Consider the following 24,375-nt stretch of genomic DNA (forward strand, 5'->3'; position numbering starts at 1 on the left):
TAAGACCCAACTATCTTCAAGTATCACTAATCAAAAACACTTTTAAATAAATCAAATGTCTTTCTAAACAGCATACTCTCTTACGATCAACAACACGACATGGAATATAATAGGGACGATCATCCAAATTGTGAATAGGTCCAAACAACATAGACAACCCTTGAATTAGTACGGTTCTACTACCCTTTGCTGGTTGGCTGTGCCCATGTCAATGGAAAAAATGTCTTTAATACTGCATTAATAATTGTCAGACAACAATTTAGTTACATACCCTCTACATCCAGTAGTATTTCATGAGACAATTTCAAATATACAAGCCAGTATGCATTTCTGGTTATTCTGACCCATAACAGGACAAGGAACCTGGACACAGCCAACACAGGAGTAGCTTTGGGATAATGCTGTGAATGTCATAGTATTAGTACAGTTTACCAACATTAAAGAAAATAAAGAGCTTTTAAAGTCTGGAGAAAAGTGTAGCCTGTGTGTGTTACAGTGTACCCTACATCACATTTCCTTTAATTACAGGTTGTTTATTTTTACATTTTCCATATTACATTTTTATTTTTTCTGTGGCACACATGAAACAATTATTGTTAACTGAGGACAAAACTCAGATGGTCTTTGGTCTCAAAGGCAGACACAGGTTGTAGTAGGCATTCTGATCCCAGAATTCAGGTCCCTTCCAACCACACCAGCCCTGCAATTCAAATTAAAAGAATATTTAACATTGGCTTCAGCTTCTAAAGATAATTATATTAAATAAAAGGGGTCAGACATTTTGCCAGTCCAAAGCTTCTTACTGTTTGAACTTTTAAGTTTCCTATTACCTTGTCTGTGATGACCTGCAGGTCCTCAGCCCCAGTGTAATGTGGGTCCAGGATAAGAAAGCGAATGTGACCGCTGGTCTCACTCCACGACACGCCTAAGATAGTGTGTGCTAAAACACCACCACCTAGTCATAGAGACAAAAGAAAAAACTAAATGTATGTTTGTTTTCGTATTCTATTGATTCATTTTGATCTGCAGTAATAATGCAAAATACGTAATAAAGTAATAATGGTTTCCATTCTTAACTAATTCCTTATGAATAAGATACATTTCCTAACCAATCATGACAGGAGTTCCTTCTTCCAGGAAGTGGTTGGCCAATTCTCTGCCTTTTGAGGCCAACTCAGAACCTTGGCTGAGAGAAAAACAAAAACAACATCTTTTAAAACAGATGTCTTAGTCCCAAATTTGATCACACAAACAGAGACACACGAACGTAAAAACACTCTGGGTTTCTAACCTGACAAACATGATCTTGGAGGTGACTCCCAGGAGCTGGTTAAGAACAGCCTGGACCTCGATAGAGCCGATCCACTGGCGAGAGCCCACAAAGTTGTCCTGCTTGTCTCCAACAGCCACCAAGGCCTTGGGAACAAAAAACCCAAATCTATAAACGGACAATGCCATTGATTTGGTATGTTGCGTTCATAGCCTTGGTTCTTTTTGGGTGCAAATATAATTGAGGAAACGTCACTCTAGAGTTACATAATCCCCACAATGACCCTATAATAGCCTAATTGTATCCACAGCCTAGCTAGGTAGGTCTATACTTGACACCATTCTGGCACTAGCATACCTGTTCAACTTCTACCAAATCTTCTGGGAAATTCCCTTACAGAACTTACAACGCTGCCTCTCTGTACCTGTTGTATCTCCTTGTGAGTGGGCACAGCTCGTTCCACGTAGCCCTGGTACAGGAACCAGGAGCAGATGGTTTGGAGGGAGCGGTAGGCACAGCCCCAGCCGTTATCATCCATGTGATCCTGCATGTAGTGGTGGTAGCAATACACCCCCTGGACCAGATACAGCTGGAGGGAAATGGTTTACAAGGCCTCAAAATAGACACATGGCTTCATGAATTCACATGTGATTAGGAAATCCCTGCACATATTCAGATACATTTCTTTCACACTTTTTTCCAAAGAGACGTACAAATTGTACATAGAGATAGAAGATCAAGGATTTGTACGCTTTGGTTTCATTAAGCATGAGAACTCTGTGTAACTACTGATTGGTCCTCAGAACCCACTGGTGGGTATTTATCGGTGAGTAAACATGTTAATGAGCATGTGCTTGTGAAGACATGTCCAATAGTGGACTGACCTTGCCGTTCTCCAGAGTGGGGTGATTAAGGTTAACATGAGGGGTTCTGAGGTAGCCATCTTTGTAGGGCTCATCAGGGAAGTGGAAGGCATTGGCTCTTTTTAGATAAGGTTTATCATCTGGTAGCTCAAACCGATGATGCAACTCCTACACAGAGACAAAAAAACTTCTAAATGCCACGTAGAAAAATAATCTGAAACAAAATATTACCTATACACTTAGGATCACATTTTTTCTGTTTCTTTAGACATTATCTATGGTTTTCAGAATACAGAAGGACACCTTTCGAACGACATCCAGCTGAGAGTCTGGCACCCCGGCAGGGTAGATCACAGTCACCAGTCCTGTAGGTTCAGGCAGGAGGAAATGGAATGCCTGTGGCACCATGAGGACCGTTTCCTTCATGTGCCGCAGGGTTACAGTCTGCATATCACACAGCTGGCTGCTCAGCGCCCCCATCAGGCGTCCACATGCACTGCAGGCATGGAAGGAAGACAAAAACAATAGTCAGTCATAAAGTCCAAAACAACTTTCCTGCTTACTGCGTGCTCTGTATGACAATTAATTAATGCAATTTCAAATGAGGTTCTGTCAAAATCAAACCATGAAGAAATTGGAATGTCATACACTTTGAGAGTCTCATCAATAGGCACAGTGACCACGCAGTCCATGGGTAGGATTGTGTGGATGAAGTGGTGCTTTGTGCTTCTGTGTAGCACAGGGGCTGAGGAGAGGACTGGCTCCGTCACCTCGGTCATCAGGTTCATGTTTATGATGCTCTTGAAACGAACACAGACGCATGCATGTGAGGCTGCGTCTTGTGTAAGTTAGAAGAATATATAAAAGATAATCATTTGAAAAACTTTTGCAGTTACATTCTTTTTTCCTTTCTTTTTCCCTGATTTCTTGCTAGTGCTTTCCTGATCCATCCTAAAAATAGAAAGTGGAGATAATTTACTTTCATGTAAAATCATACCTCATTAAAAATGACATTTGAATACAATGCAGACATCAGTATGTCTTTATGGTTTACTTACTGGAAGTGTAGAAGATCCATGCACGATGTGTTAGCCGTAATGTTCTCAGATTTTGCGAATACATCTTTATTAGGCCAGATAAAGACTGGACTATTACAAACGTTTAAGACGAGGGAATCTGATTTCACTTTGGAGCAGACGCCCTCAAAAGTTTTGTTGATCATCGATTGTATGTGTGGCACTGAAAGAATACAAATAATACGTCACTTAGAATAGAACAGTACTCGATTCTAAAGTAGTGGACATCGCATTAATTCGTACATGTTGAGTCAGGGTTATGTACGTATCTGTCATAATTTGTGTAAATAAATACAACACAAACCACTAAAAGTGTACTCTAACTGGCTCAATTAACCTTTGGTGCTATCCAGCTGGCACTTCAACTCCAGAGGACCTTTCACTCGCAAGATGATTGAGTCACAGACAACCTTGAAAGGATAGTTAGAGCAAGTGAGAGAGCAACAAATATGGGAATAACACGTTGATTGAAGATGTTTGAATGATCATAAAGAGCACTCGGACAGAACCAGACTGACACAACGTTAGATAGAGATAGGTTGCTTAGATTCAGTGAAACTAGCTCGCTTGCTGCTAGCTATTTTCACATATGGCTACTTAATCTTATACAGCGCTATCTAGACTTGACAGACAAATATCGGTTATCCTTAAAAAATTACCATTTTATCAAGTATTAAACCTTCGATAAAGCTTTTGTTGTTCTGCTAAACCTTCCTTCTTCTTATGCCCAAACTACATCGAAGGCTGACATATTTGTTTTCGATGTGATGATGCGTTGTAAACGTGTCTTTAGGCAACGTGGCCCAACGAAAGCACCGATTGGTCAACAAGTCTGTGGTTACGCCCAGTCGTTACATTAGGTATCTTTGATTTAGAAACTGTTTCCCCCCACATAAATCCAAGTGCCTTGACTTTCTACAGCAGCCTACACGAAAAAAATAATAATAAATAGCCCCATGTCAAATCCCTAGAGGCATTGCGCTATCTTGTGGGTAGCTTTATTTCCAGTTTATTTAGTTTTACAGATGTTTCGAAAATATTTCAGGTAAAAAAAATTGTCATTTGAATACCACATTTTGCTTTCTACCATATCAATTATTGAATATTTGATCATTGATGTTGAGTCAAAACAAGACCAATCCTGACCAAAAAATCTAACCGTTAAACATGATAGCGTAGTAATAAGTTATTTATTAACGATCAGGATGTATTGCCTACAGTTGATCGATCTGTATTGCTTACGGTTGATCGGCCTGTAGCATATGTAAAACAATTTAATCTAGACATATACCTGTATAACATTCTAAACATAATTTCAAATCATTTGCGTCTTGAACTGAGGTGAGTAATGCACTGATAATAGCCTACCCTTACATGGATCAACACAAATAATGAATCTACTTTGCAGTCTCATAGACACAGATTTTTTTTAAATGAAGGTTAGGCTATAGACCAGACCTAAACAAATGTCAGATGTCTACCAGAGAGGTGGAGCCTGCGAGCTCACTTCCTCAACCCAGCTGGGACTGAAGACTCAACAGCCACCAGGAACCAGTCCGACCTCCTGTAGACAGTCCATCAGTCAGCAGGCCTGCACTGTTCTCTGTGACCTCCTTCACTATTGAGATAAAACGGCGACAGACCAAGGTGCCCCTTCAGCCAATCAAGGTGATGCCCCATCAGCCGACCAAGGTGGTGCCCCGTCAGCTGACAGAGGTAGTGTCAAACCAGCCGGCCAAACTGGTGTCCCACCATCTGACCAAAGTGGTGTCAAACCAACCGACCAAGTTGGTGTCCTGCCAGCCGACCAAGGTGGTACCAAACCAGCCGATCAAGGTGGTCCAAAACCAGCCAACCAAGTTGGTGCCAAACCAGTCAACCAAGTTGGTACTAAACCAACCAACCAAGTTGGTGCCAAACCAGCCAACCAAGTTGGTGTCCTGCCAGCCGACCAAGGTGCCCCTTCCGTCGATCGATGTAGTGCCAAACCAGCCGACCAAGGTGGTGCCAAACCAGCCGATCAAGGTGGTGCCAAACCAGCCGATCAAGGTGGTGCCAAACCAGTCAACCAAGGCGGTGTCCTGCCAGTTGACCAAATTGATGTCCTTCCAGTTGACCAAGGTGGCCCACCCGCCAACCAAGGCAGTGCTCCGCCTGCCTACTTTGCAGACAGGGCCGGTCAGGCCCAAGACCAGGGAGTGTGTGTCTTCTACAGACAGAGACGTGCATCCAGGAGTCAAGTGGCTGAGCGGTTAGGGAGTCGGGCTATTAATCAGAAGGTTGTTGGTTCAATTCCCCGGCAGTGCCAAATGACGTTGTGTCCTTGGGCAAGGCACTTCACCCTACTTGTCTCGGGGAAAATACCCTGTACTTACTGTAAGTCGCTCTGGATAAGAGCATCTGCTAAATGACTAAATGTAATGTAATCCAGAGAGTACACCTGGACCAAGCCATCCTGAGCTTTTCATTCCGCCTCAAGCACCTATAAGCTTGAAGGTCTCTCGAAGGTCCACCAATGGTCGCTCGAAGGCAGCTCATGGAGCGCGTACCGACACTGTGACATCAATCATCCAACCTGCTGTAGAGACCAAGGCTAAGCCTCTCCGGGGGAATATCGTCTACGACCTCCAACCTCACCCACCCTCAACACAGGCACAGAGGTGTGCCCTGCGCATCGATGGCGTTGCTATGAACAACCAGCCTCTTCTAAATGTCATCCTGTCACCTATCTCAGGTCCCATCATGGCAGCACCACCTTGGGCGCCTGGCACTACATTATCTCATCTCCTCAATGCCGTGCTGCCCGACATACGTACTTTTGGTGCGCCAGCTTTACCATCCACACTTGACTCTGCCACACCTGCAGCTACACCAGCCGCTGCTCCAGTGCCAAACTGATGTCCATCCCTTGTGCCGGTGCCAAACCACGAAGGCGCCTTTGAAAAAAGGACAGCATGATATGGGAAAATGCAGAGAACCAATTTCTTCAGTGGACAATCCTGCATGAGTGTCTATGTTTCTCACTGTCACTGCTCCCTGAGAGCATATGTGTCAAATCTGTAAGATTAATACAATTATTTTTATATAATTATTGTTGGATGTAAGTCATTTACACACCCCGAGTGTGTGTGGGGAGTGTATGTAGGGAGTGGTGCTGAAATTGTGTTTTTTCAGCTAAATTGGTCATAATACAGACTTATTGCACCAACGTAAAACAATGAGATCTATCAGACGTGTTTTTTTCCTTCTCTCCAGACATATGTAATATATTCATAGTAGCCTAGGTACACATTAGATAACCCATGTAATTACAGTAGCTTTGTTTTCTTCAGTTTGTGGAATTAAATGCAACTAATTATTATACAAAGGAAACACTTTGGGGGAAATGGATATCTTAAGATAAACTTAATGGAATAAATACAAATAATTGTTTCCAATGTAGCCGCATTTCCAGGACTAAATGCTGTCAGGGATGTTTCAGTTTTTCATGAAAGTTGATCAAAGTTGATCTACGCCTGGGTTTGTGGTAAAGCATTTGTGCCCTGGACAATGATGCAGAACTAATGAGGGTTATGACAATTTTTATTTCAAAAACAGTCCGAAAAATAAACCAGTTAGCACACATTCCAGTTACAAAACGCATTTGAGAATGACTTTTACTGTGAACAGTAATGGTATTGATAAATACAGAGTAAGACTGATCACAGCAGAGTGAGCAGGTGTTTCAGACAGAGATTACATCAAACACTCTGTGTGGAGCTCCTTTGTGCTGAGTCTCCTGTGCAAGGTCACCTTCATCTCTCTCACACTCACACACTCACACACACACACACACACAAAACACACACACACACACACATACACAAGTAGCAAGCACACACACAAACATACTTTTTACATGCACACACACACTGGTTGTGGACATGATCACAGCTGTGCTGTGGTCATGTGTCCAACACTAGTGAGTTCCACAGTTTGGCAAATAGAAAAGTGTTTAGCACATTTATGAATATATCTATCATATCTGTTATAACCATATTATCAATATTACCTACATGGTATTAATTATCTGATGATTTATCATATATTAAATAAACCTTAAAATACTAAGACATGGGTAGAAAGAGGACACACTGTATGACGTCATCTTGGTGGCAATAGTACGTATGATCAAAGTGAATGAAGCAGATAAACATGCATGCATTATACTGACAGACATCAACATGATCATTGTCATCAATATCATCACCACCACCATCACTACCAACATCCTCATCATCACCACCACCATCATCGTCATCATCAGCCTCATCTTTACACATATCTTCTTCTTCCTCGTATGATGATCATCATTACTGTCATAAAAAGTTATATGCTGTGAAAGTAAAGAGTTAACTTATTAGAGGGTCTTAGAATGGTGGGCGCTCCTATTGGCTCTACTTCAGCAGGATTGAACATCAGGAGCTCCTATTGGCTCTGCTTCAGCAGACTTGAACTTCAGCAGTTCCTATCGGCTCCGCTTCAGCAGGGTTGAACATCAGGAGCTCGTGTTTGTTCTCTTCACACACCTTTTGGCACTCTTTCTGTTTCTGTTCTCTTTTGGCAAAGCCCTCTTGGCATCAGTGGGGCATATGGCATCAGTAGCTGTCTGGTCCATGCATCTCTCAGGTTCTACTAGTCTCTACTGGTTGGGGATCAGAGCAAGCATTAAAATAATTATTACTATCAGTATTTGTATACCTATTCTTTCTCATATGTACACATTTTTGAGAGTAATGTTCAAGTGCCTCCAGTCCTCCGCCAGACAGTCCAGGTTGGCACCTGTTCCCTCCCTGACCCTCTGGTACTGACACAGTTCATGGAAGCAGGTTAGTTGAGTAGTCCGTGAAAAACGTTTTTTTAAATCCAGTTGTTTTTATATATTTTTTATCGGTTATTTAGAAAATCCCATTTTGCTGCAGATTATTAAGTATTGTGTGCTTGAATTGGGTATTCTCATCATGGATTAGTTGCTATGGAGATTGCTTGGCAACAACAGTTGGTTTTATTTGACCAAAGTGGGGTGTGTTCTGACTAAACCTGGATATGGGATTGGACAAATGACTTGTCAGTCTGTCACGGGGAGTGTAGTTGTCTGGACATGATTGGTTGGCTAAAGGTCATGATTGGCTTATGCACGTTTTGAGGGAGGTCTCTGCAGGACAGAAGCATGTTGATTGGCTGTCAGGCATAAGGCACTCTGAGGGCGGGGTCAGGACAGGTCAGTCATGCTGAGACTCATTGGTAATCCGGGGCGGAGGTAGGGCACAGCACGGGGAAAGTCCGGAGTCAGGACACGCCCATTCTCCCCCGACGAACCAGTAATGGACAGCCTGGCCTTACTCCGCATGGCATCAGTAAACGTCATCTGATAACACACACACGCATACACATACACACACAAGCACACAATGCAAACACAAAACGCAGAAACACACACACAGAAACAAGTCTGTTAGTGTTAGCTCTACTCCACACAATAGAGTAGTCATGTATGGAAGCATGTATGTAGAATGATGTAAGCTATGCATTAATGTATTGAAAAAAGTATGCAAAGTAGGGATTCCCAAACTGTTTTGGCCAGCAACCACAATTTAAACAATTGTAATGGGGGCAGGGCTTTAAAAATCTATTCCAATCCATTATAATAGAAGAGAGATTAAAAAAGTTAATTACATCACTAGCTCAACTTACACCTTGTGTGTAGAATGAGGGTGATTCAGAAACCAAGTCTATGCTGTACTGGGCAATGGAAATGTTCTGCAGCATTCTGCCACATCAGCTCAGATCGGACTTAATTTTTCAGGCTGCGACCTTTGATTTGGGAACCACTGATGTAGAATAAAGTAGTATATGTAGAGTATGTAAATAGAATGATGTACACCGAACATATGTAGAATGTGTATGAGTATGTAAACTGGTGCAAGGCGAATAGTCATGTGATCAGAAGGTGGCTGAAGCCACCTCACACAGACAATAACCATGACGACAAAACTATGTCAACATAAGCATGACGACCACATGGAGAGCCACTTGGCTGAGTCGGGTCAGAACAACGTCATCACAGCCAGTGGGTTGGCTGAACTGCCTCTCCTCAGCAACATGGTGGAACATGGCAGTGGAGAGGAGCGTCATAAGAGGAGAGGAGTGAGGAGAGAAAAGAAGAGAGGAGAAGAGAGGAGGAGAGAAGAGAGGAGAGGAGAAGAAAGGAGGAGAGAAGAGAGGAGAGGAGGAGAAAAGAGAGGAGAGGAGAGGAGAAGAGAGGAGGAGAGAAGAGAGGAGAGGAGGAGAGAAGAGAGGAGAGAAGAGAGGAGGAGAGAAGAGAGGAAGAGAGAAGTGAGGAGAGGAGAAGAGAGTAGAGGAGGAGAGAAGAGAGGAGGAGAGAAGAGAGGAGGAGAGAAGTGAGGAGAGGAGAGGAGAAGAGAGTAGAGGAGGAGAGAAGAGAGGAGGAGAGAAGAGAGGAGGAGAGAAGTGAAGAGACGAAAGACAGAGGAGAGGATGGATAGAGAAGTGGACAGGTAAAAGGAGATAGAAGGAGGAAGGACAGAGTATAGCACGGGAGCGGAGAGCAGAGGACAGGAAGTGAATGAGGTGTGACTGGCTGGCTGACATGAGATCAGGACATCTTCCCTACCCCCTAGATTTTTACACTTTCGATTCCATACACGTTGTACCCTTCCTTATAAGTGGCAAAATTCTGTGAATTCTGCGAGGAAGTAGGGAGTGTATTCTGGGGAGTCTGCGCCACCTTCATGCGCTTGGCCTCGGCTCGGCTCTTGTAGCAAAACTCCACCAGGGCCACCAGCATGGCCAGACCCAGGCCCCCAACCAGGATGTAGAACACTCCTGCCACGTTGCTCAGGCTCAGAGCACTGGTCTTCTCCTGCAGGACACACACACATACATACACACATGCATACAAGCACACATACATATACATACGTGCACATACAAACTCTCACACACACACATACACACATAGATAGATATACATGCATACACACACAAACTCTCACACACACATTCACACACACATACACACACATACACACACATTCACACACACATTTACACACACACACACACATATAGACATGCACACAAACACCAAAAGCACGCACACAGGTCAAGCATACACACACATGCACACGCACGCACACACACACACACACACACACACACACACACACACACATACAAATGCATGAGGCAGGGCAAGGTCAAGGTTTGAGACAGGCAGAATATACTGAACAGAAGACATACTGGAAGGCTGCCACATTTCACACATCCAAAAAACTAATCATCTCACTGTCTGGTCCACAGGCTATATTTCACACATGGCTGCTCTCGTAAAGAGAAGACTCTGTGTGTATGTGTGTGTGTGTGTGTTGTGTTACATACAACCTGCTCTATTTTAGACAACAGTTCATGCACAGTGACGGTGCATCTTGTGAGTGCTCCACAGCTAGCCATGCTTTATACCCACTGACCACACTAACAGACAAGTGTGTTTGAGTGTGTGTGTGTGTGTGAGTGATGGGTGCATGCATGTGTGTGTGTGAGTGAGTGAGTGAGTATAGCTACTGTGTGTGTGAGTACTAATGTGTTATGAGTGTGTATGTGTTGTGTTAGTTTATGTAAGCTTGCATTAGTGTTTGTGTGTTAGTATGTATGTGTTAGTGTATTTCTGTGTTTGTATTAGAGTGTGTATGCTTGCATTAGTCTATGTGTAAGCGTGTGTGTGCTTGCATTAGTGTGTGTGTAAGCGTGTGTGTGCTTGCATTAGTGTGTGTGTATGTTTCACACAGAACCTGCAGCGACTAACCTTACTTCCAGAGTCCTTGGATCCACATTCACCTTTATCGTACCACCATTTGTTTTTCAGCTTGTCTAAGACTCCTTGCTCACTGAGTTTCAATACCGCAAGGTTTACTGGCGTTCTTCCCGTGGAAAATAACATAAATAACATTATCAATGTTATATTATGTTATTATTACATTAAACTCTAGTAGTGTGGCGATTGGCGGAGGTGCTCCATGTGGTCTGAGTGATTCTAGAATTTACCCAACCAGACGGGCACCAGCGCATCACCTTGAGTAGGCAGGACAATCAGCGGTGCGCCCTCTCTGCCCACTCTATATCTATGCCCTTTCCCTTGATACACTAGATATACACCCCCTAGATACAGACCATCTAAATATAGACTCTCCTTGATGTAGACCTACTTATAGACCCACCAAGATAAAAACGACCTAGACATAGACCCTCCCAGATAATGACCTAGTTAAAGACCTAGTCCTAGATATAGATCCTCCTAGACATACACCCCTCTATATTTGTCCTGTCCCCCTCCGATGTAGAGCCAAACCCCGTGACCTTTGACAATCCCAGGGTGGTGGGGCAGACTCTTTGGGCTCAATATGTGTGTGTTTGCGTGAGATGCGCCGTGTGTGTGCTGCCTACTCCATAGCCTGTAGTTACCCAGTTGTCTTGTGACGAGGCTAACCTTGCTTTCACCTCCTCCGCTGCCGCACTCTCCCTTGTCGTACCACCATTTGTTTTTCAATTTGTCCAACAGGCCTTGTTCATTCAGTTTTAGTACTGCAAGGTTAACCGCATTTCTTGAAACGATAAAACATACTGGTGAGACAGGGTGAGTGACAGATCTGTTCCCCGAGCCAGGTCCAGCCATTAGCATTAGCAACAGCAGTTAGTATTACCTTTAATGTCATTATTAGTCTTTAGCCATTAGCATTAGCATCAGCAGTTAGCATTACCCTTAATGTCATCATTAGCCTTTAGCATTAGCATCAGGATAAGCTTGACACGATAGCATTAGTGACCTATTAGGCTCATCTATTGGGGAGTAGGCAGCTACACAGTAGTGTATAGAGGGCTAGAGTAGCTTTAACATGTTAACACCATACAACTATGTAATAACCAATAAACAATACAGTTATATCTGCAATATAACAATACTAATAACATAACATCAAATCATCATCTGAAAGACAGAGAGAAACATCATTCAAATGAGCAAATACACAACAGGCATGCAACCACAGTCCTCTCATCTACTTTCACACTAACAAACACACACACACACACACACACACACTGACGCAGACACATACACACACAGAGACATATATACACACACACACAAATGCATGCACATTGTTTTAACTTTCCACCAGTTCATCTAATATTAGCAGTTAACACTAGGTGCCATCACCTGACTATCTCCATTGTTATAAATGTTACTAAACCAGACTATATCCACTGCTATACATGTTAGTAATCTGGACTTGTTCCACTGTTATAACTGTTACTAATCTGGACTACCTTTACTTGTATACATTTTACTCATCTGGACTAACTCTACTGTTATAAATATTACTAATCCTAACCCAGATCCCGTTTGGCTGGTCCACTCACAACCCAGACATTACCTGACACATTCTCTACTCAGCCAATCAGTTGTTTCTGCTCCAAGACAGACCATTGAGTAGGTACTGCCGGGGTTGAATGTGACCAGCCCCACAGACCTCTGGGTAATGTAGTCCTGCTCTAGCTGAGCGTCACACAGGGGGATACAAACCAGGCTGACATCAGGGTAGGTGGGATACTATAACAACATACAGAACATTGTTATACTATTCCACCCACCTTAATGGAGATCCTTTGGGAGTGGCGATGCCGTAGCCTTTGGAGTCCAGGTTCCCTCCCACCTTCATGGTATCACAGGGCTTCCTCTGCTCGATGTACTCGTTCATGGTGGACTCCAGCAGGTAGGCGTACTTCCCCTTGGACTTCCTGACTCTGAGAACGCCTTCGGCCGTCTTCTTGACAAACGGAGACGGCTCCGCACTCTTCATGTATTGCCACATCTTGTCAAACAGCGCAATCTTTGACCTCTGTTGAGAGATATACAGGGTTATGGACAAAGTAACTTGACGTTTTACCCTGACGTTTTACCCCTTTCCTGATTGTAAACCCACCCGGAAAAACTCCTTGGTGGATCCTGAGTCCAGGGTCCCGTATGCGATCTCGGTCTGCTTGGCCAGGTCCTCGGCTCCCTCGATGGGAGACACCATCCTCTCCACCGTCAGGAAGGCGGCCAAGTTGGCCGTGTAGGACGAGATGATGATGAGGGTGAAGAACCACCACACTCCCCCGACGATACGCCCCGACAGAGACCTGGGGGGGAGGCACCACAGTCAGACACACACATACGCTCTCTCACAAGCACACACGTGCAAACACACACTCTTACAAACACACTCACAGACACACTCATACGTACTCTCACAAAAACACTCATACTAGCACTCTAACACACTCTCGCTAAGAAACATACTCTCATACACAGACAGCACCTCTCTCACACACACCTCTGCACTGAAGATATAAAGGATCAAAAGGACAAGGAACCGAACATCTATGGGGTCCTAAAATAAATTGAGTAAATAGATAGATGGATAGATAGATGAGATAGATAGAAAGAAAGAAGCCTTGTAATCCCGTAGCATCGAAGAGAGAAACGGGAATATGCAGCAAAAACACGGTACCCCTCCAAGAGGCAGGAAGAGGATGTGACATCATGCATTCACGACCCCTGCTTGGTGCATGTAAGCTCCACAGGAAGTGGTCATCAGGGTTAAGACACCCTGATGACCCCAACCTAACTCTGGGCTGCTCTTCCATCCAACCTCTTCCCCCTCTTACAGCACCCACACTGAGGAGAGAGCAGAGGTCAGGGTCAGCAGCAGCCCAAAATTCAGAGGTCAACATACATGCACCAGAGCATTGCGGGGCCGCTCACAGCGCTCAGCCACCAGGCGCCCACCGGAGGCACCAGACGCCAGACCAACCTTGGCGAGATATCGCACCCTTGCTGCATAAAGGCACCCAGAGAGAACCACAGACTATTAAAGATCCCAAACTCGTTGGTGGACTCGGTGGTGGGCAGCTGGCCGTCCTCAAACTCCTCCAGCTGCCACTCGTACGGGCTGAAGCGGCTGACCAGGAAGAGCACCACGCTCACGCCGATGTAGGCGAACACGATGCACATCCAGATCTCGTAGGCCAGTGGGTCCAGGAATGAGAAGACCCCGGGCTTGGACTTCTGGGGCTTCTTGATCATGATGGAGATGCCCAGGCTCATGAAGGGTTTGGAGAAGTCTATCACCTCCTCCCGGACCAACGTTATGGTGAGGGGGGCCACCGCTATGTCTGCTTTCTGGAAGGGGTGTGTGTGGGAGGAGAGGAGGGGGGGGGGAGTAAAATGTTTCTGTGCTTGAGTTGATGTGGTCGTGTTAATAAAGATAACCGAATGATTCTACTGTGCTAATATCGATGTGGTTGTGTTAATAAAGTTATTGAATTTGAATGATTCTATTATGCTAGTATTGATATGGCTGTGTCAATAAAGTTATTGAATTTGAATGATTCTATTATGCTAGTATTGATGTGGCTGTGTCAATAAAGTTATTGAATTTGAATGATTCTATTATGCTAGTATTGATGTGGCTGTGTCAATAAAGTTATTGAATTTGAATGATTCTATTATGCTAGTATTGATGTGGCTGTGTCAATAAAGTTATTGAATTTGAATGATTCTATTATGCTAGTATTGATGTGGTTGTGTCAATAAAGTTATTGAATTTGAATTATTCTATTATGCTAGTATTGATGTGGTTGTGTCAATAAAGTTATTGAAGTTCTCTCACCCCATACACCAGCTCTCCCACCATGCCGTTCCAGATCTTGGTTTCTGCGTCTCTGGCTCCATACTTCCCATCTCCCACAATCCTCAGCTGGTAACGAATCCCACAGTGCTTAGCAATCTCGGCGGCCAGGTCCACACAGTAGCCTTCATAGCGTTCGTTGTCGAGAAACGACTCAGAGTTCTTCTTCATCATCACGTAGGGGGCTTCCTGCAACAAACACATGGTGTGAAATACGAGCACATGTGTGTCTATTATATCACCCACCCACACTGTCTCACACACCCACTCTCTCACACATACTTTACACAGTATGAACAGCAGTGTTATTCATAATAACACACTCTCACATTTTACACAGTGTATACAGCCGTCAACACATAAGCTTGGGAAGGCTCTTGTTAATCGTGTTGTATTACTAGCTAACACAGGACACATACACACACTTACTAGGATGGTTGTGACAATGACAGTCTTGTTCTCCATGCCCATGGACTCGTTGGGGAAAATATCTGATTTGGTCACCACCATCTTGTCCACCTCATTCCAGTACCCAATCTATAAGCAAACACACAGAATGTCCACACCCAGACCAACACAGTAATATCAACATACATACACTAAGGTAGACACAAACACTGAGGTAAACACACACAGAAGCATGGTTGTGACTAGGTTAGGGTTTGGATTAGGTGTGTCAATGTAAGGGTCAGCACCTTGACTGGCCCACTGGTCTTGAGCTCCATGACGTTGACTGAGTAGTTAACTCTCTTCCCGTACTGGTCAAACTGGATGTTCCCTGTTAGCCCGTCCACCCGAACCTAAACACGCACAATCACAAGTTACCCCAGAAGACTTTCAGACCATGCCTTCCCCAATCATCCGATTGGCTACTCCTGAGTTTACCTGTTTGAGCGCACGTTCTATCTCCACCCCCTGCGCCCAGGGCACTGCGGGATTGGCCAGACAGTCTCCATTGTTGCCCCGCCTACTAAAATCAATTCGCTGTTTGTGGAGGAAACGGAATGCTTCTGTCATCACCTGAACCGCGTCATAGGTCAGGGCCGACGTGTACTGCAAAAAAGTAAGGGATAGAGAGATGAAGGGAGAGATGGAGAAATATGGCCATAGGGATGAAGAGAGAGAGAGAGAGAGAGAGAGAGAGAGAGAGAGAGAGAGAGAGAGAGAGAGAGAGAGAGAGAGAGAGAGAGAGAGAGAGAGAGAGAGAGAGAGAGAGAGAGAGAGAGAGAGAGAGAGAGAGAGAGAGAGAGAGAGAGAGAGAGAGAGACAGAGAGAGAGAGAGACAGAGAGAGAGAGAGAGAGAGAGAGAGAGAGAGAGAGAGAGAGAGAGAGACAGACAGAGAGACAGAGAGACAGAGAGACAGAGAGACAGAGAGACAGAGAGACAGAGAGACAGAGAGACAGAGACAGAAACAGAGACAGAGAGGTAGGGTCAGAGCAAGAGGGTTACCTAGGGTTGACTGGATTTCAAGCCATATACCGTATACAGCCGTGCACCATGGCAATAAATCATAATAAAATGTCTGACTTCAGTACAGTGGGCGTATGTGAAGCCCTCTGTGACATTGCTTGTAAAAAGAGCTACACAAATAAAATTGGATTGGATTTGAAATGACTTCCTTCCTGCTGCTTCTTCTAGCAATTAAGAGAGGTACAGGCTGAGGGGTTCAGTGATCAGGGATGGGAGAATCAGGGGTCAGGGCTGCGGGGTCAGGGATGGAAGGTTGAGGTGTACCCTGATCCGGTTGTCTGCTCCAGGGTACTCCTTCTCCTCCAGAGCCTCCCATCTCTGGTCAAACTTGGACACCAGTGGATCATCAAAGTCCACAATCTGGAAGCCCGACACGTTGGCACCCCCATACTGGATCTTGGACAGGTCTCCATCCACAAAACCCTGAAAACACACACAGTCACTATCTAGTCAGGACTGCATAGACAGTAGAGGTGTTAAAGGGAGGAGCTACTCACCAGGTTAGCAATGATGTAGTGATACCCTTTCACATGCCGACCAATCGTGATGACCTGGCAGAGAGACCACAAAGATTAATAATCCTTTCCGATTGGCTGCATGACCTGTAGTAGTCCTACCCTTTTGTGGTAATCTTAACCTTAACCCACAGACGCCTATCTGGTCTATTTTATCTTAATCATAACTCCTACCTGCTCTGGGATACAACTGCTACTGTAATTCCAACCTACTCTACGATAAACTAATCCTAACTCCTACCTGTTCAATGATATGTTAACCCACCTGCTCCATGATGTCCCTGACTTTGTCCTGCTCACAGTCCAGGATGATGCGTCTCTCCTTGCGTATCTCCAGATCCTGGAACAGCGAGCGGTACGCCTCGTCCTTCCTCTCGTCCTTCAGGTTACCCACATTGATGGCGGTCACCACCCACTTCCTCTCCGCTGCTGTGTCCAGGATCACCTGCAGGGTGGACAGACCTGCACAGCACAGCACAGCCAGTCAGACCACAGATCTGCACAGCACAGCCAATCAGACCACAGACCTGCACAGCCCAGCCAATCAGCCACTTGCGTCAAAACCACATGGCTCGGATAAAAAACATTTCTGTATATACTTGTTTCACTGTAGTATTCCTACAGTAGAACCACTGATTAGAAGTGTTGTAGAAGTCCTGGACAACTTCTGATTAGAACCGCAGTATTGTAGTGGTCCTACAGTAGAACCACTGATTAGAACTGCAGTAGTGTAGTGGTTCTAATTCCTCAGAAGAACTCACCTCTGTCGCTGTCGTAGAGGTAGGCGAACCTCTCCCACTTGTAGTACTCCACTAGGCTGATCAGAGGCCCTTTGATGTCCGGCCTCATCTGCAGAACGAACTGGTTGAGGCCATCGGCAGGGAAAGATGGAGTGATGAAGGACACATGCAGTGTCTCACAGAAGGATGTGATGGTGTTCACCGACTTCTTATCGTAGAAACCAAAGATGGCGTACACTCCTCTGGAGAATTGGGAGCAGACTACACACACGCGCGAGCGCACACACATACACACACACACAAAGGCTTGATGTCAGTGAATAATTCTGAAAATCATCTTTATGTGAATCGGCTCCTATTACTCCTCCCCATCCTCCTCCTACTCCTCCTACCCCTACTTCATATTTGTCATACCCCCATTCTTCTCCTCCTCCTCCCCTCTCCTATCGTTCTCCCCCTCTTCCTCCTCCTTCTCACCTCCTCCTATGACCCATCCTCCTTCTCTTTTCTCCTCCTTTCATTCTTCTCTCTTCCTCCCCCTCTTTCTCTCCTAATCTCCTCCCCCTCGTGCGCTCCACTTCTCCTCCCCCTCTTCCTCTCCTATTCTCCTCCTCTTGTTCCTCTCCTTTTCTCCTCCCCCTCTCTTCCTCCTGCTTCTCTCCTGCTCCTCCTCTCCAGGTGTCGGAGCGCTCCATGCGGAGCCTTGTGAGGAGGTCTGTGATTCTGTCACACAGCTGATCAATCCTGAGCCTCCAAGTGTGTGTGCGCTTACTGCATGTGTGTGTGTCGAGATGCGTGTGAGTGTGTGTGCACTAGTGGAAGCGTGTGTGAACTTGTGTGTGTGTGCGCCTGTGTGCCCATGTGCGTACGTGAATGCGTGAGTGTGTGCACAACAGTAGGTGTATATTTAGCTGTCCTACTTAGATGTCCTGGTTCTTTATTCTCCGAAGGTTAAACATGCACTGATTCCCGCGTTGTTATGACACAAACACTCACCTCATGTTTGTTAGTGTGGATGCATGTACGTGCGTGCGAGACACATACACGCACGTTCGTGTGTGTGTGAACGCGTGTGCGAGCGTGTGTGCACGTCCAACATGAAATCATCTGAGGCTCCTTGCCACTGATGAAGCAGCACAGAGAGGATCGGGGGAGAAGCAGCGATGAGAAAATGGAGAGAGGAAAAGAGGAAGTGGAGTGAGAGAATCTTTCAGCATGAAGGCTGTGGAGAGGAGCTTTAGTAAGAGAGTGTGTGTGTGTGTGTGGGGGGGGGGGGGTGAGGGGGTGAGGGTAAGGGGGGGGATGGGCGCTCACTCAGCCATTCTAAACACTGTGCCATCGGCCTTCTCCTTTTCTTTACTGCAGCACAGACATGGCTGCCAAGCTCAGTGCTGCCCTACATACAAACACACACACACAGCTACATGTAAACACACACACACATTTCCACACACAGACAACCGCACCGAAACACACATACCCATGCACACAATCACATGACCCATTACCACACACACACACATATATAACCCCCCCCGTCCATCACCCCCCCCACTCACACACAGAACCACACACAGTCATGCATATTCAGATCCACCATCCATTTGTTTAGAACCGAGGCCTTTAGAAAAAGCAATCTGACAGGCAGCCTTCCAGTTAGGGTCTGTTTTCATCACTCTCTTCCACACACATAGAGCCACAGCCTCTACCACCTTGTAACCACAACACAGCATCTACACCCTTATTACCACAACACTCACAGCCTCTACCACCTTGTAACCACAACACAGCATCTACACCCTTATTACCACAACACTCACAGCCTCTACCACCTTGTAACCACAACACGGCATCTACACCCTTATTACCCCAACACTCACAGCCTCTACCACCTTGTAACCACAACACGGCATCTACACCCTTATTACCCCAACACTCACAGCCTCTACCACCTTGTAACCACAACACGGCATCTACACCCTTATTACCACAACACTCACAGCCTCTACAACCTTTGCTTTACCACAACAACACCCACAACCTCTACCACGTCGTTAACACAACACTCACAGCCTTTACCAACTTTTTACCACAACCTCTACCACTTGGTTACCATGACAACACTCAGCCTCCACCATCATGATAACCGTCATCATGATAAAACCTTCAACCCCTACCATCTGGTACAGCGACAACATCCACAGCCTCAACCACCTTGTTACCAAAACACCCAAAATATTGACATTCTTATTTCCATAAAACACTCACAGTCTCTACACTTTCATTGCCACATTCACAGTCGCAACCTACTTATTACCATGACAACACTCACATTCTCTACCAACCAGTTACCATTGGGATACTCACAGTCTCTACCATCTAGTTACCATGACAATTCCCACACCCTCTACATCCTTGTTACCAAGACAACACTTGCAGCCTCTACCATCTTGTTACCATGACAACAGCCTCAACCATCAAGTTACCATAACACCTTCAACCGCTACCATCTAGTTACCACAACAACAACCACAGCCTCTACATCTTTGTGACCATGACAACTCTCACAACCATTCCCACCTAGTTAACATAACAACACTAACATCCTCCACAGCCTGTTAATTTTTTAATGCCAGTCAGTAGATCATTCTTACCGTATATTAGCATATTATACCATAATTGTATTATTTTGTTTCTTCATATTACTGTATTGATTGAAAAACATTCCTGTATTGCAGTGATATAAGTATGCCCCCTTTTTACCTATTATGTATTCCTCCTGTTCTGTGGTAAGAAAAGGAGGAAGGTTTTCACGACCATATTAAGACAGTGTACAAGGATTGCCTTTTTCTTTCAATTGCCTACTTTTTAGTATACTAACTGTTTTCCATTTTCTGTGTTCAATATAAAATTAAGCTCTGTCTGCATTATGCCTCAGAGGTACTTTGCAGGAGACCATTTCTGTGTTTTTGATCTATTCTTGAGTCCCATTTCTTGTCTGGATTTCCTCTCTTTCCACTCAGCTCACTGAGAAATGTATATAAACTCTAAAGTCTAGACTACAGTCACACCATTAGTGGACACTGACCTTTTATTTTGTTCTACACGACAATGCTCACAGCAACCACAACACCACTAGGGTTGGGCTTACCACCTTGTTGTCATGGTACGGACCAATGCCGGTGAAGCCTTGTTACCATCTGAACACCCACTACCTGTCAAGGAGTACTATGTAGTACTTGGATGTGGATGTAGTTCAGTCATGGTTCTAGTTAGTTCAGTCGGAGTTAGGGTTATGTTAGATAAAGATGTTCAGTCAGGTCCGTCAGTTAGATTATCTATTGAGAATTTCTCAAGTTACAGAAGTTATAGATTAACTGACAATTTACATGATTATTGGTTTGCCATCTCCTATTTCTGCCTTTTAAGCAACCTTGGAGGTATTAATAGCAAGCCAGCAGTTTGTTGAAAGATTTCCCAGAGTGCAAAAACTGTTTTAAGTTATTCCCCATTAGGAACTGAGTCTTCAAGGTCAGCAACCTACCTCAATCAACCAAAACCCCACCAGCCCACCTCAACCCTCCATACCCACATCAGCCCACCTCAACCCCCCAGACCCACAGCAGCCCATCTCAACCAACCAGAAACACAGCAGCCCATCTCAACCAACCAGAAACACAGCAGCCCATCTCAACCCCCCAGACCCACAGCAGCCCATCTCAACCAACCAGAAACACAGCAGCCCATCTCAACCAACCAGAAACACTGCAGCCCATCTCAACCAACCAGAAACACAGCAGCCCACCTCAACCTTCCAGACCCACATCAGTCCACCTCAACCCACCAGACCCACATCAGTCCACCTCAACCCACCAGAACCACAGTATACTATCACTATAGTCAAAGAGGAGACCTATAGGTCTAAAGGTGGGTGGCTTTTAAGAAATACTATTTATTTTTTTCCCAGGTAATAATCATCCTTAGTCATGTATGTCCAGAGTATGTAAAGGAAGGAGCTATAGTTGTACATAACAAAGTTAGCAAGCCCCTCCCCAGTCAAGAAATAAGACTGAAAAGTCTGACCTATAAGGCCGTTTGTGTAGGCTACACAAGATGAAAAAGTTGTATAGTGTGTTAAACAGAATGTTGAAATGGTTGCTTGGCATCGAGTAGGCTAATATAAATTGCTGGAATAAAGAAACAACTAGTCGCCATACAATATATTAAATAGTCTTTCCGTGATACGGTGTTTCCTTCTTTTGGAATGCAAAGGAAAATTTGTAGTAAATCCTATTTCATACATTGCTTAATAACACCAAAATCAAGTATGCATAGTATGCAGCATGGACTAGAAAACAGCTGTGGTAAATAATTCAGACCTACATACATTCAGGGCACCTGCAAGCATAGACCGGCTTTTAATTGCTTGTCAAGAACGCACTCTCTGTCCCGTCCTTGCGTTTTATTTAAACTTAAATAGTCTGATATCACTGGAGCGGAACGCGCTGCGCTAAAATACGTGCGAGCCTGCAATATTAAACGCCGTCATCTTACTGTGGGTAGTGCAAGAGGGAGAAGTACTCAAATCAGTGCCTACCCTCTCACGCCCCCATCTTCATGGTGAACGGATTAATAAGACTGTTACAGTTAGAGCTGGGATTTCTACTTACAGCAGTTGGTCACAGCAAAGCTGTTGGCCACCTCCAGGTTGTCAATGTGAGGCGTGAGGCGGAACTCTGCCGTCCCGAACTGGACCATCCCGATCCGGAACGCACTGTACTCCTGGTCCGCTCCGCGAGGAAACAAGCCCCCTGAATATCCGAGGGGAGGAGGGGAGATATATAATTGTATTACCATGGGCTGTTTTAAATATCACCCAGAAAACACACAAGCCAACTGCGCATCTTCAGTCACATCTGTTACTATAGGCAACATGCTAATTTTATTGTTAGCAAAATAATAATAATATATATTTTAATTTAACATCTGAATCCTTTCTCAAAAAGAGAGCCGCAATGGGTGGAGAGAGGCGGGGGGGGGGGGGGCATGTCGGGTTAAAACAGTCTTGATGTTTAACATTAAAGGGCCTCCGCGCGTCGTTCTTATGGTGAAGGCGGACGGGTTCGGTTAAGCACCCGTCGTCTGGGGAAAAGTAAGTCAGAGGGAGAGATAGAGAGAGAAGAAAAGGGATGATAAAAAGGAAGAGATGGCTAGAAGAAGAGGAAAGCAGAGAAGAGGGACTACGTACCTATCTGAACGCTGGGAGAACCGCAGAGCGCCTCGCGCCATAAGACTGTCAGGACAAACAGCAGATTCATCGTCTTCAGCATTTCCAAATGCAGTGTGTCGATATCTATCAAACAACGACATCCATCGGGCACCTTGGGTTCCTTAGACGGTCCTCATAGTGACCAGAGGCCGGATTAACGGCAGTGGGCACCTGGTCGCGTGGCTGTCTCTCGTGTTCCGGTCCCGCCGTGGGAGGATGGCTTGAGCTCTGCAGATGTCTCTCTTTCTCCCTTCGTGGCGCGAGCACTGCTGGACCCGTTTCAGCACCGACCGCGCGCAGACAGCGAAAGAATACCGATGAGGACGGAGAGACACGAGCTGAGACGAGCTCCCGAGTAGACAGTCACACGCGCGCACTGGACGGGGGTGGATAGATAACAGAACCACAAAACACACACAAATACACACACAGACTGATATATTTATATATAGACGCACACACGTAGGCTAACAACCCACACACGCATGTACATGGTTGTACAGGGGATAGATGTCAATAAATAATGCAGAACATTGTGGTGATCGGACATTCTCCCCACTGACACTGGCTATTAGTTATTTTACCCTCTCTCCTCCTTCTCTGTCTTTTCATTATTTTCTCTTATTCTTGCTCTCTGTCCCCCCCCTCTCTCACACCCCCTCCTCTCCCCTAGTGCTGCAGTGAGTGGGAGAATACTGCTACAGAACTGTAACACCATTGACATATTTTACACAGATATGCAACCTGTGTTCTCTCTCTCTCTCTCTTTATATATACAGTATATGGATGCATGCTGTATATTTACTGGCAGCGTTAACCTGTCTCACTCTAAGCTGGAACCATAAACCTGTCTCATTCTCAAAGCTGGAACTGTAAGCCTGTCTCACTCTCTAAAATGGAATTGTAAACCTGTCCAACATCTAGGCTGGAACCATTAATTAACCTATTTCACTCTCTAAAATTGAATTGTAATCCTGTCCCACCTCTAGACTGGAACCTTTAACCTGTCTCACTCTCTAAAATGGAACCATAAGCCTGTCTCACTCTGAACTGCAGAATCTTTTTCTTTTTTCTTTCTACAAGTTCCTGTCTTTTACTTCAGCTCCCCTTTCTCCCTTCAGGTTAGAGTAAGGCATCTCTCCTTCCTTTCCTCTTATCTCTCTCTGGGGAGATGAGATTAACCTGATGACTTTAGACCTGTTATGTTTTAGTCCACTAGATGGCATTGTGGGATAGTCAACACGTACGCACACACTGACATACAAAGGTCCAATAACATCTGATTACATTTTAATAGATCTTATAGAAGCAGGTATGTTGCTTCATTAAACCATAATATCTTATAATATCTTAGAATCACAATTTACAGTATTGTTTCTTTA

The 24,375-nt window shown here is 44.8% G+C and overlaps 2 protein-coding genes across 8 annotated transcripts; both read right to left on the reverse strand.

The window, feature by feature from the left end:
- Window positions 1-23: 23 nt before the first annotated feature.
- On the reverse strand, window positions 24-4,020 carry ufsp2 (ufm1-specific peptidase 2). 2 transcript variants are annotated; one of them, XM_062477508.1, is made up of 12 exons: window positions 3,869-4,020; window positions 3,547-3,619; window positions 3,192-3,372; window positions 3,030-3,084; window positions 2,782-2,933; window positions 2,437-2,629; window positions 2,155-2,301; window positions 1,695-1,859; window positions 1,292-1,416; window positions 1,110-1,186; window positions 831-955; window positions 24-700 (listed from the first exon to the last, which is right to left on the reverse strand). In XM_062477508.1, exons 1-12 carry the CDS (start codon window positions 3,869-3,871, stop codon window positions 614-616), a joined length of 1,383 nt encoding a protein of 460 aa, XP_062333492.1. In that variant the 5' UTR covers window positions 3,872-4,020; the 3' UTR covers window positions 24-613. The 2 variants fall into 2 exon arrangements, with proteins under 2 accessions (XP_062333492.1, XP_062333493.1); XM_062477509.1 differs by lacking the exon at window positions 3,869-4,020 and having other exon boundaries at window positions 3,514-3,619.
- Window positions 4,021-6,773: 2,753 nt separating this feature from the next.
- On the reverse strand, window positions 6,774-23,269 carry gria2a (glutamate receptor, ionotropic, AMPA 2a). Of its 6 annotated transcripts, none has more exons than XM_062477504.1 (16): window positions 22,973-23,269; window positions 22,395-22,535; window positions 17,746-17,985; window positions 17,250-17,446; window positions 16,967-17,020; window positions 16,734-16,892; window positions 15,884-16,051; window positions 15,694-15,798; window positions 15,428-15,535; window positions 14,981-15,187; window positions 14,123-14,490; window positions 13,250-13,448; window positions 12,918-13,165; window positions 11,074-11,188; window positions 9,997-10,131; window positions 6,774-8,616 (listed from the first exon to the last, which is right to left on the reverse strand). In XM_062477504.1, exons 1-16 carry the CDS (start codon window positions 23,052-23,054, stop codon window positions 8,461-8,463), a joined length of 2,682 nt encoding a protein of 893 aa, XP_062333488.1. In that variant the 5' UTR covers window positions 23,055-23,269; the 3' UTR covers window positions 6,774-8,460. The 6 variants fall into 6 exon arrangements, 5 of the variants coding, with proteins under 5 accessions (XP_062333488.1, XP_062333487.1, XP_062333490.1 ...); XM_062477503.1 differs by lacking the exon at window positions 11,074-11,188 and adding an exon at window positions 11,755-11,869; XM_062477506.1 differs by having other exon boundaries at window positions 8,479-8,616; window positions 9,883-10,131.
- Window positions 23,270-24,375: the final 1,106 nt, after the last annotated feature.

This window comes from Osmerus eperlanus, chromosome 14 (assembly GCF_963692335.1).
Source record: "Osmerus eperlanus chromosome 14, fOsmEpe2.1, whole genome shotgun sequence".
NCBI classification, from domain to species: Eukaryota; Metazoa; Chordata; class Actinopteri; order Osmeriformes; family Osmeridae; genus Osmerus; species Osmerus eperlanus.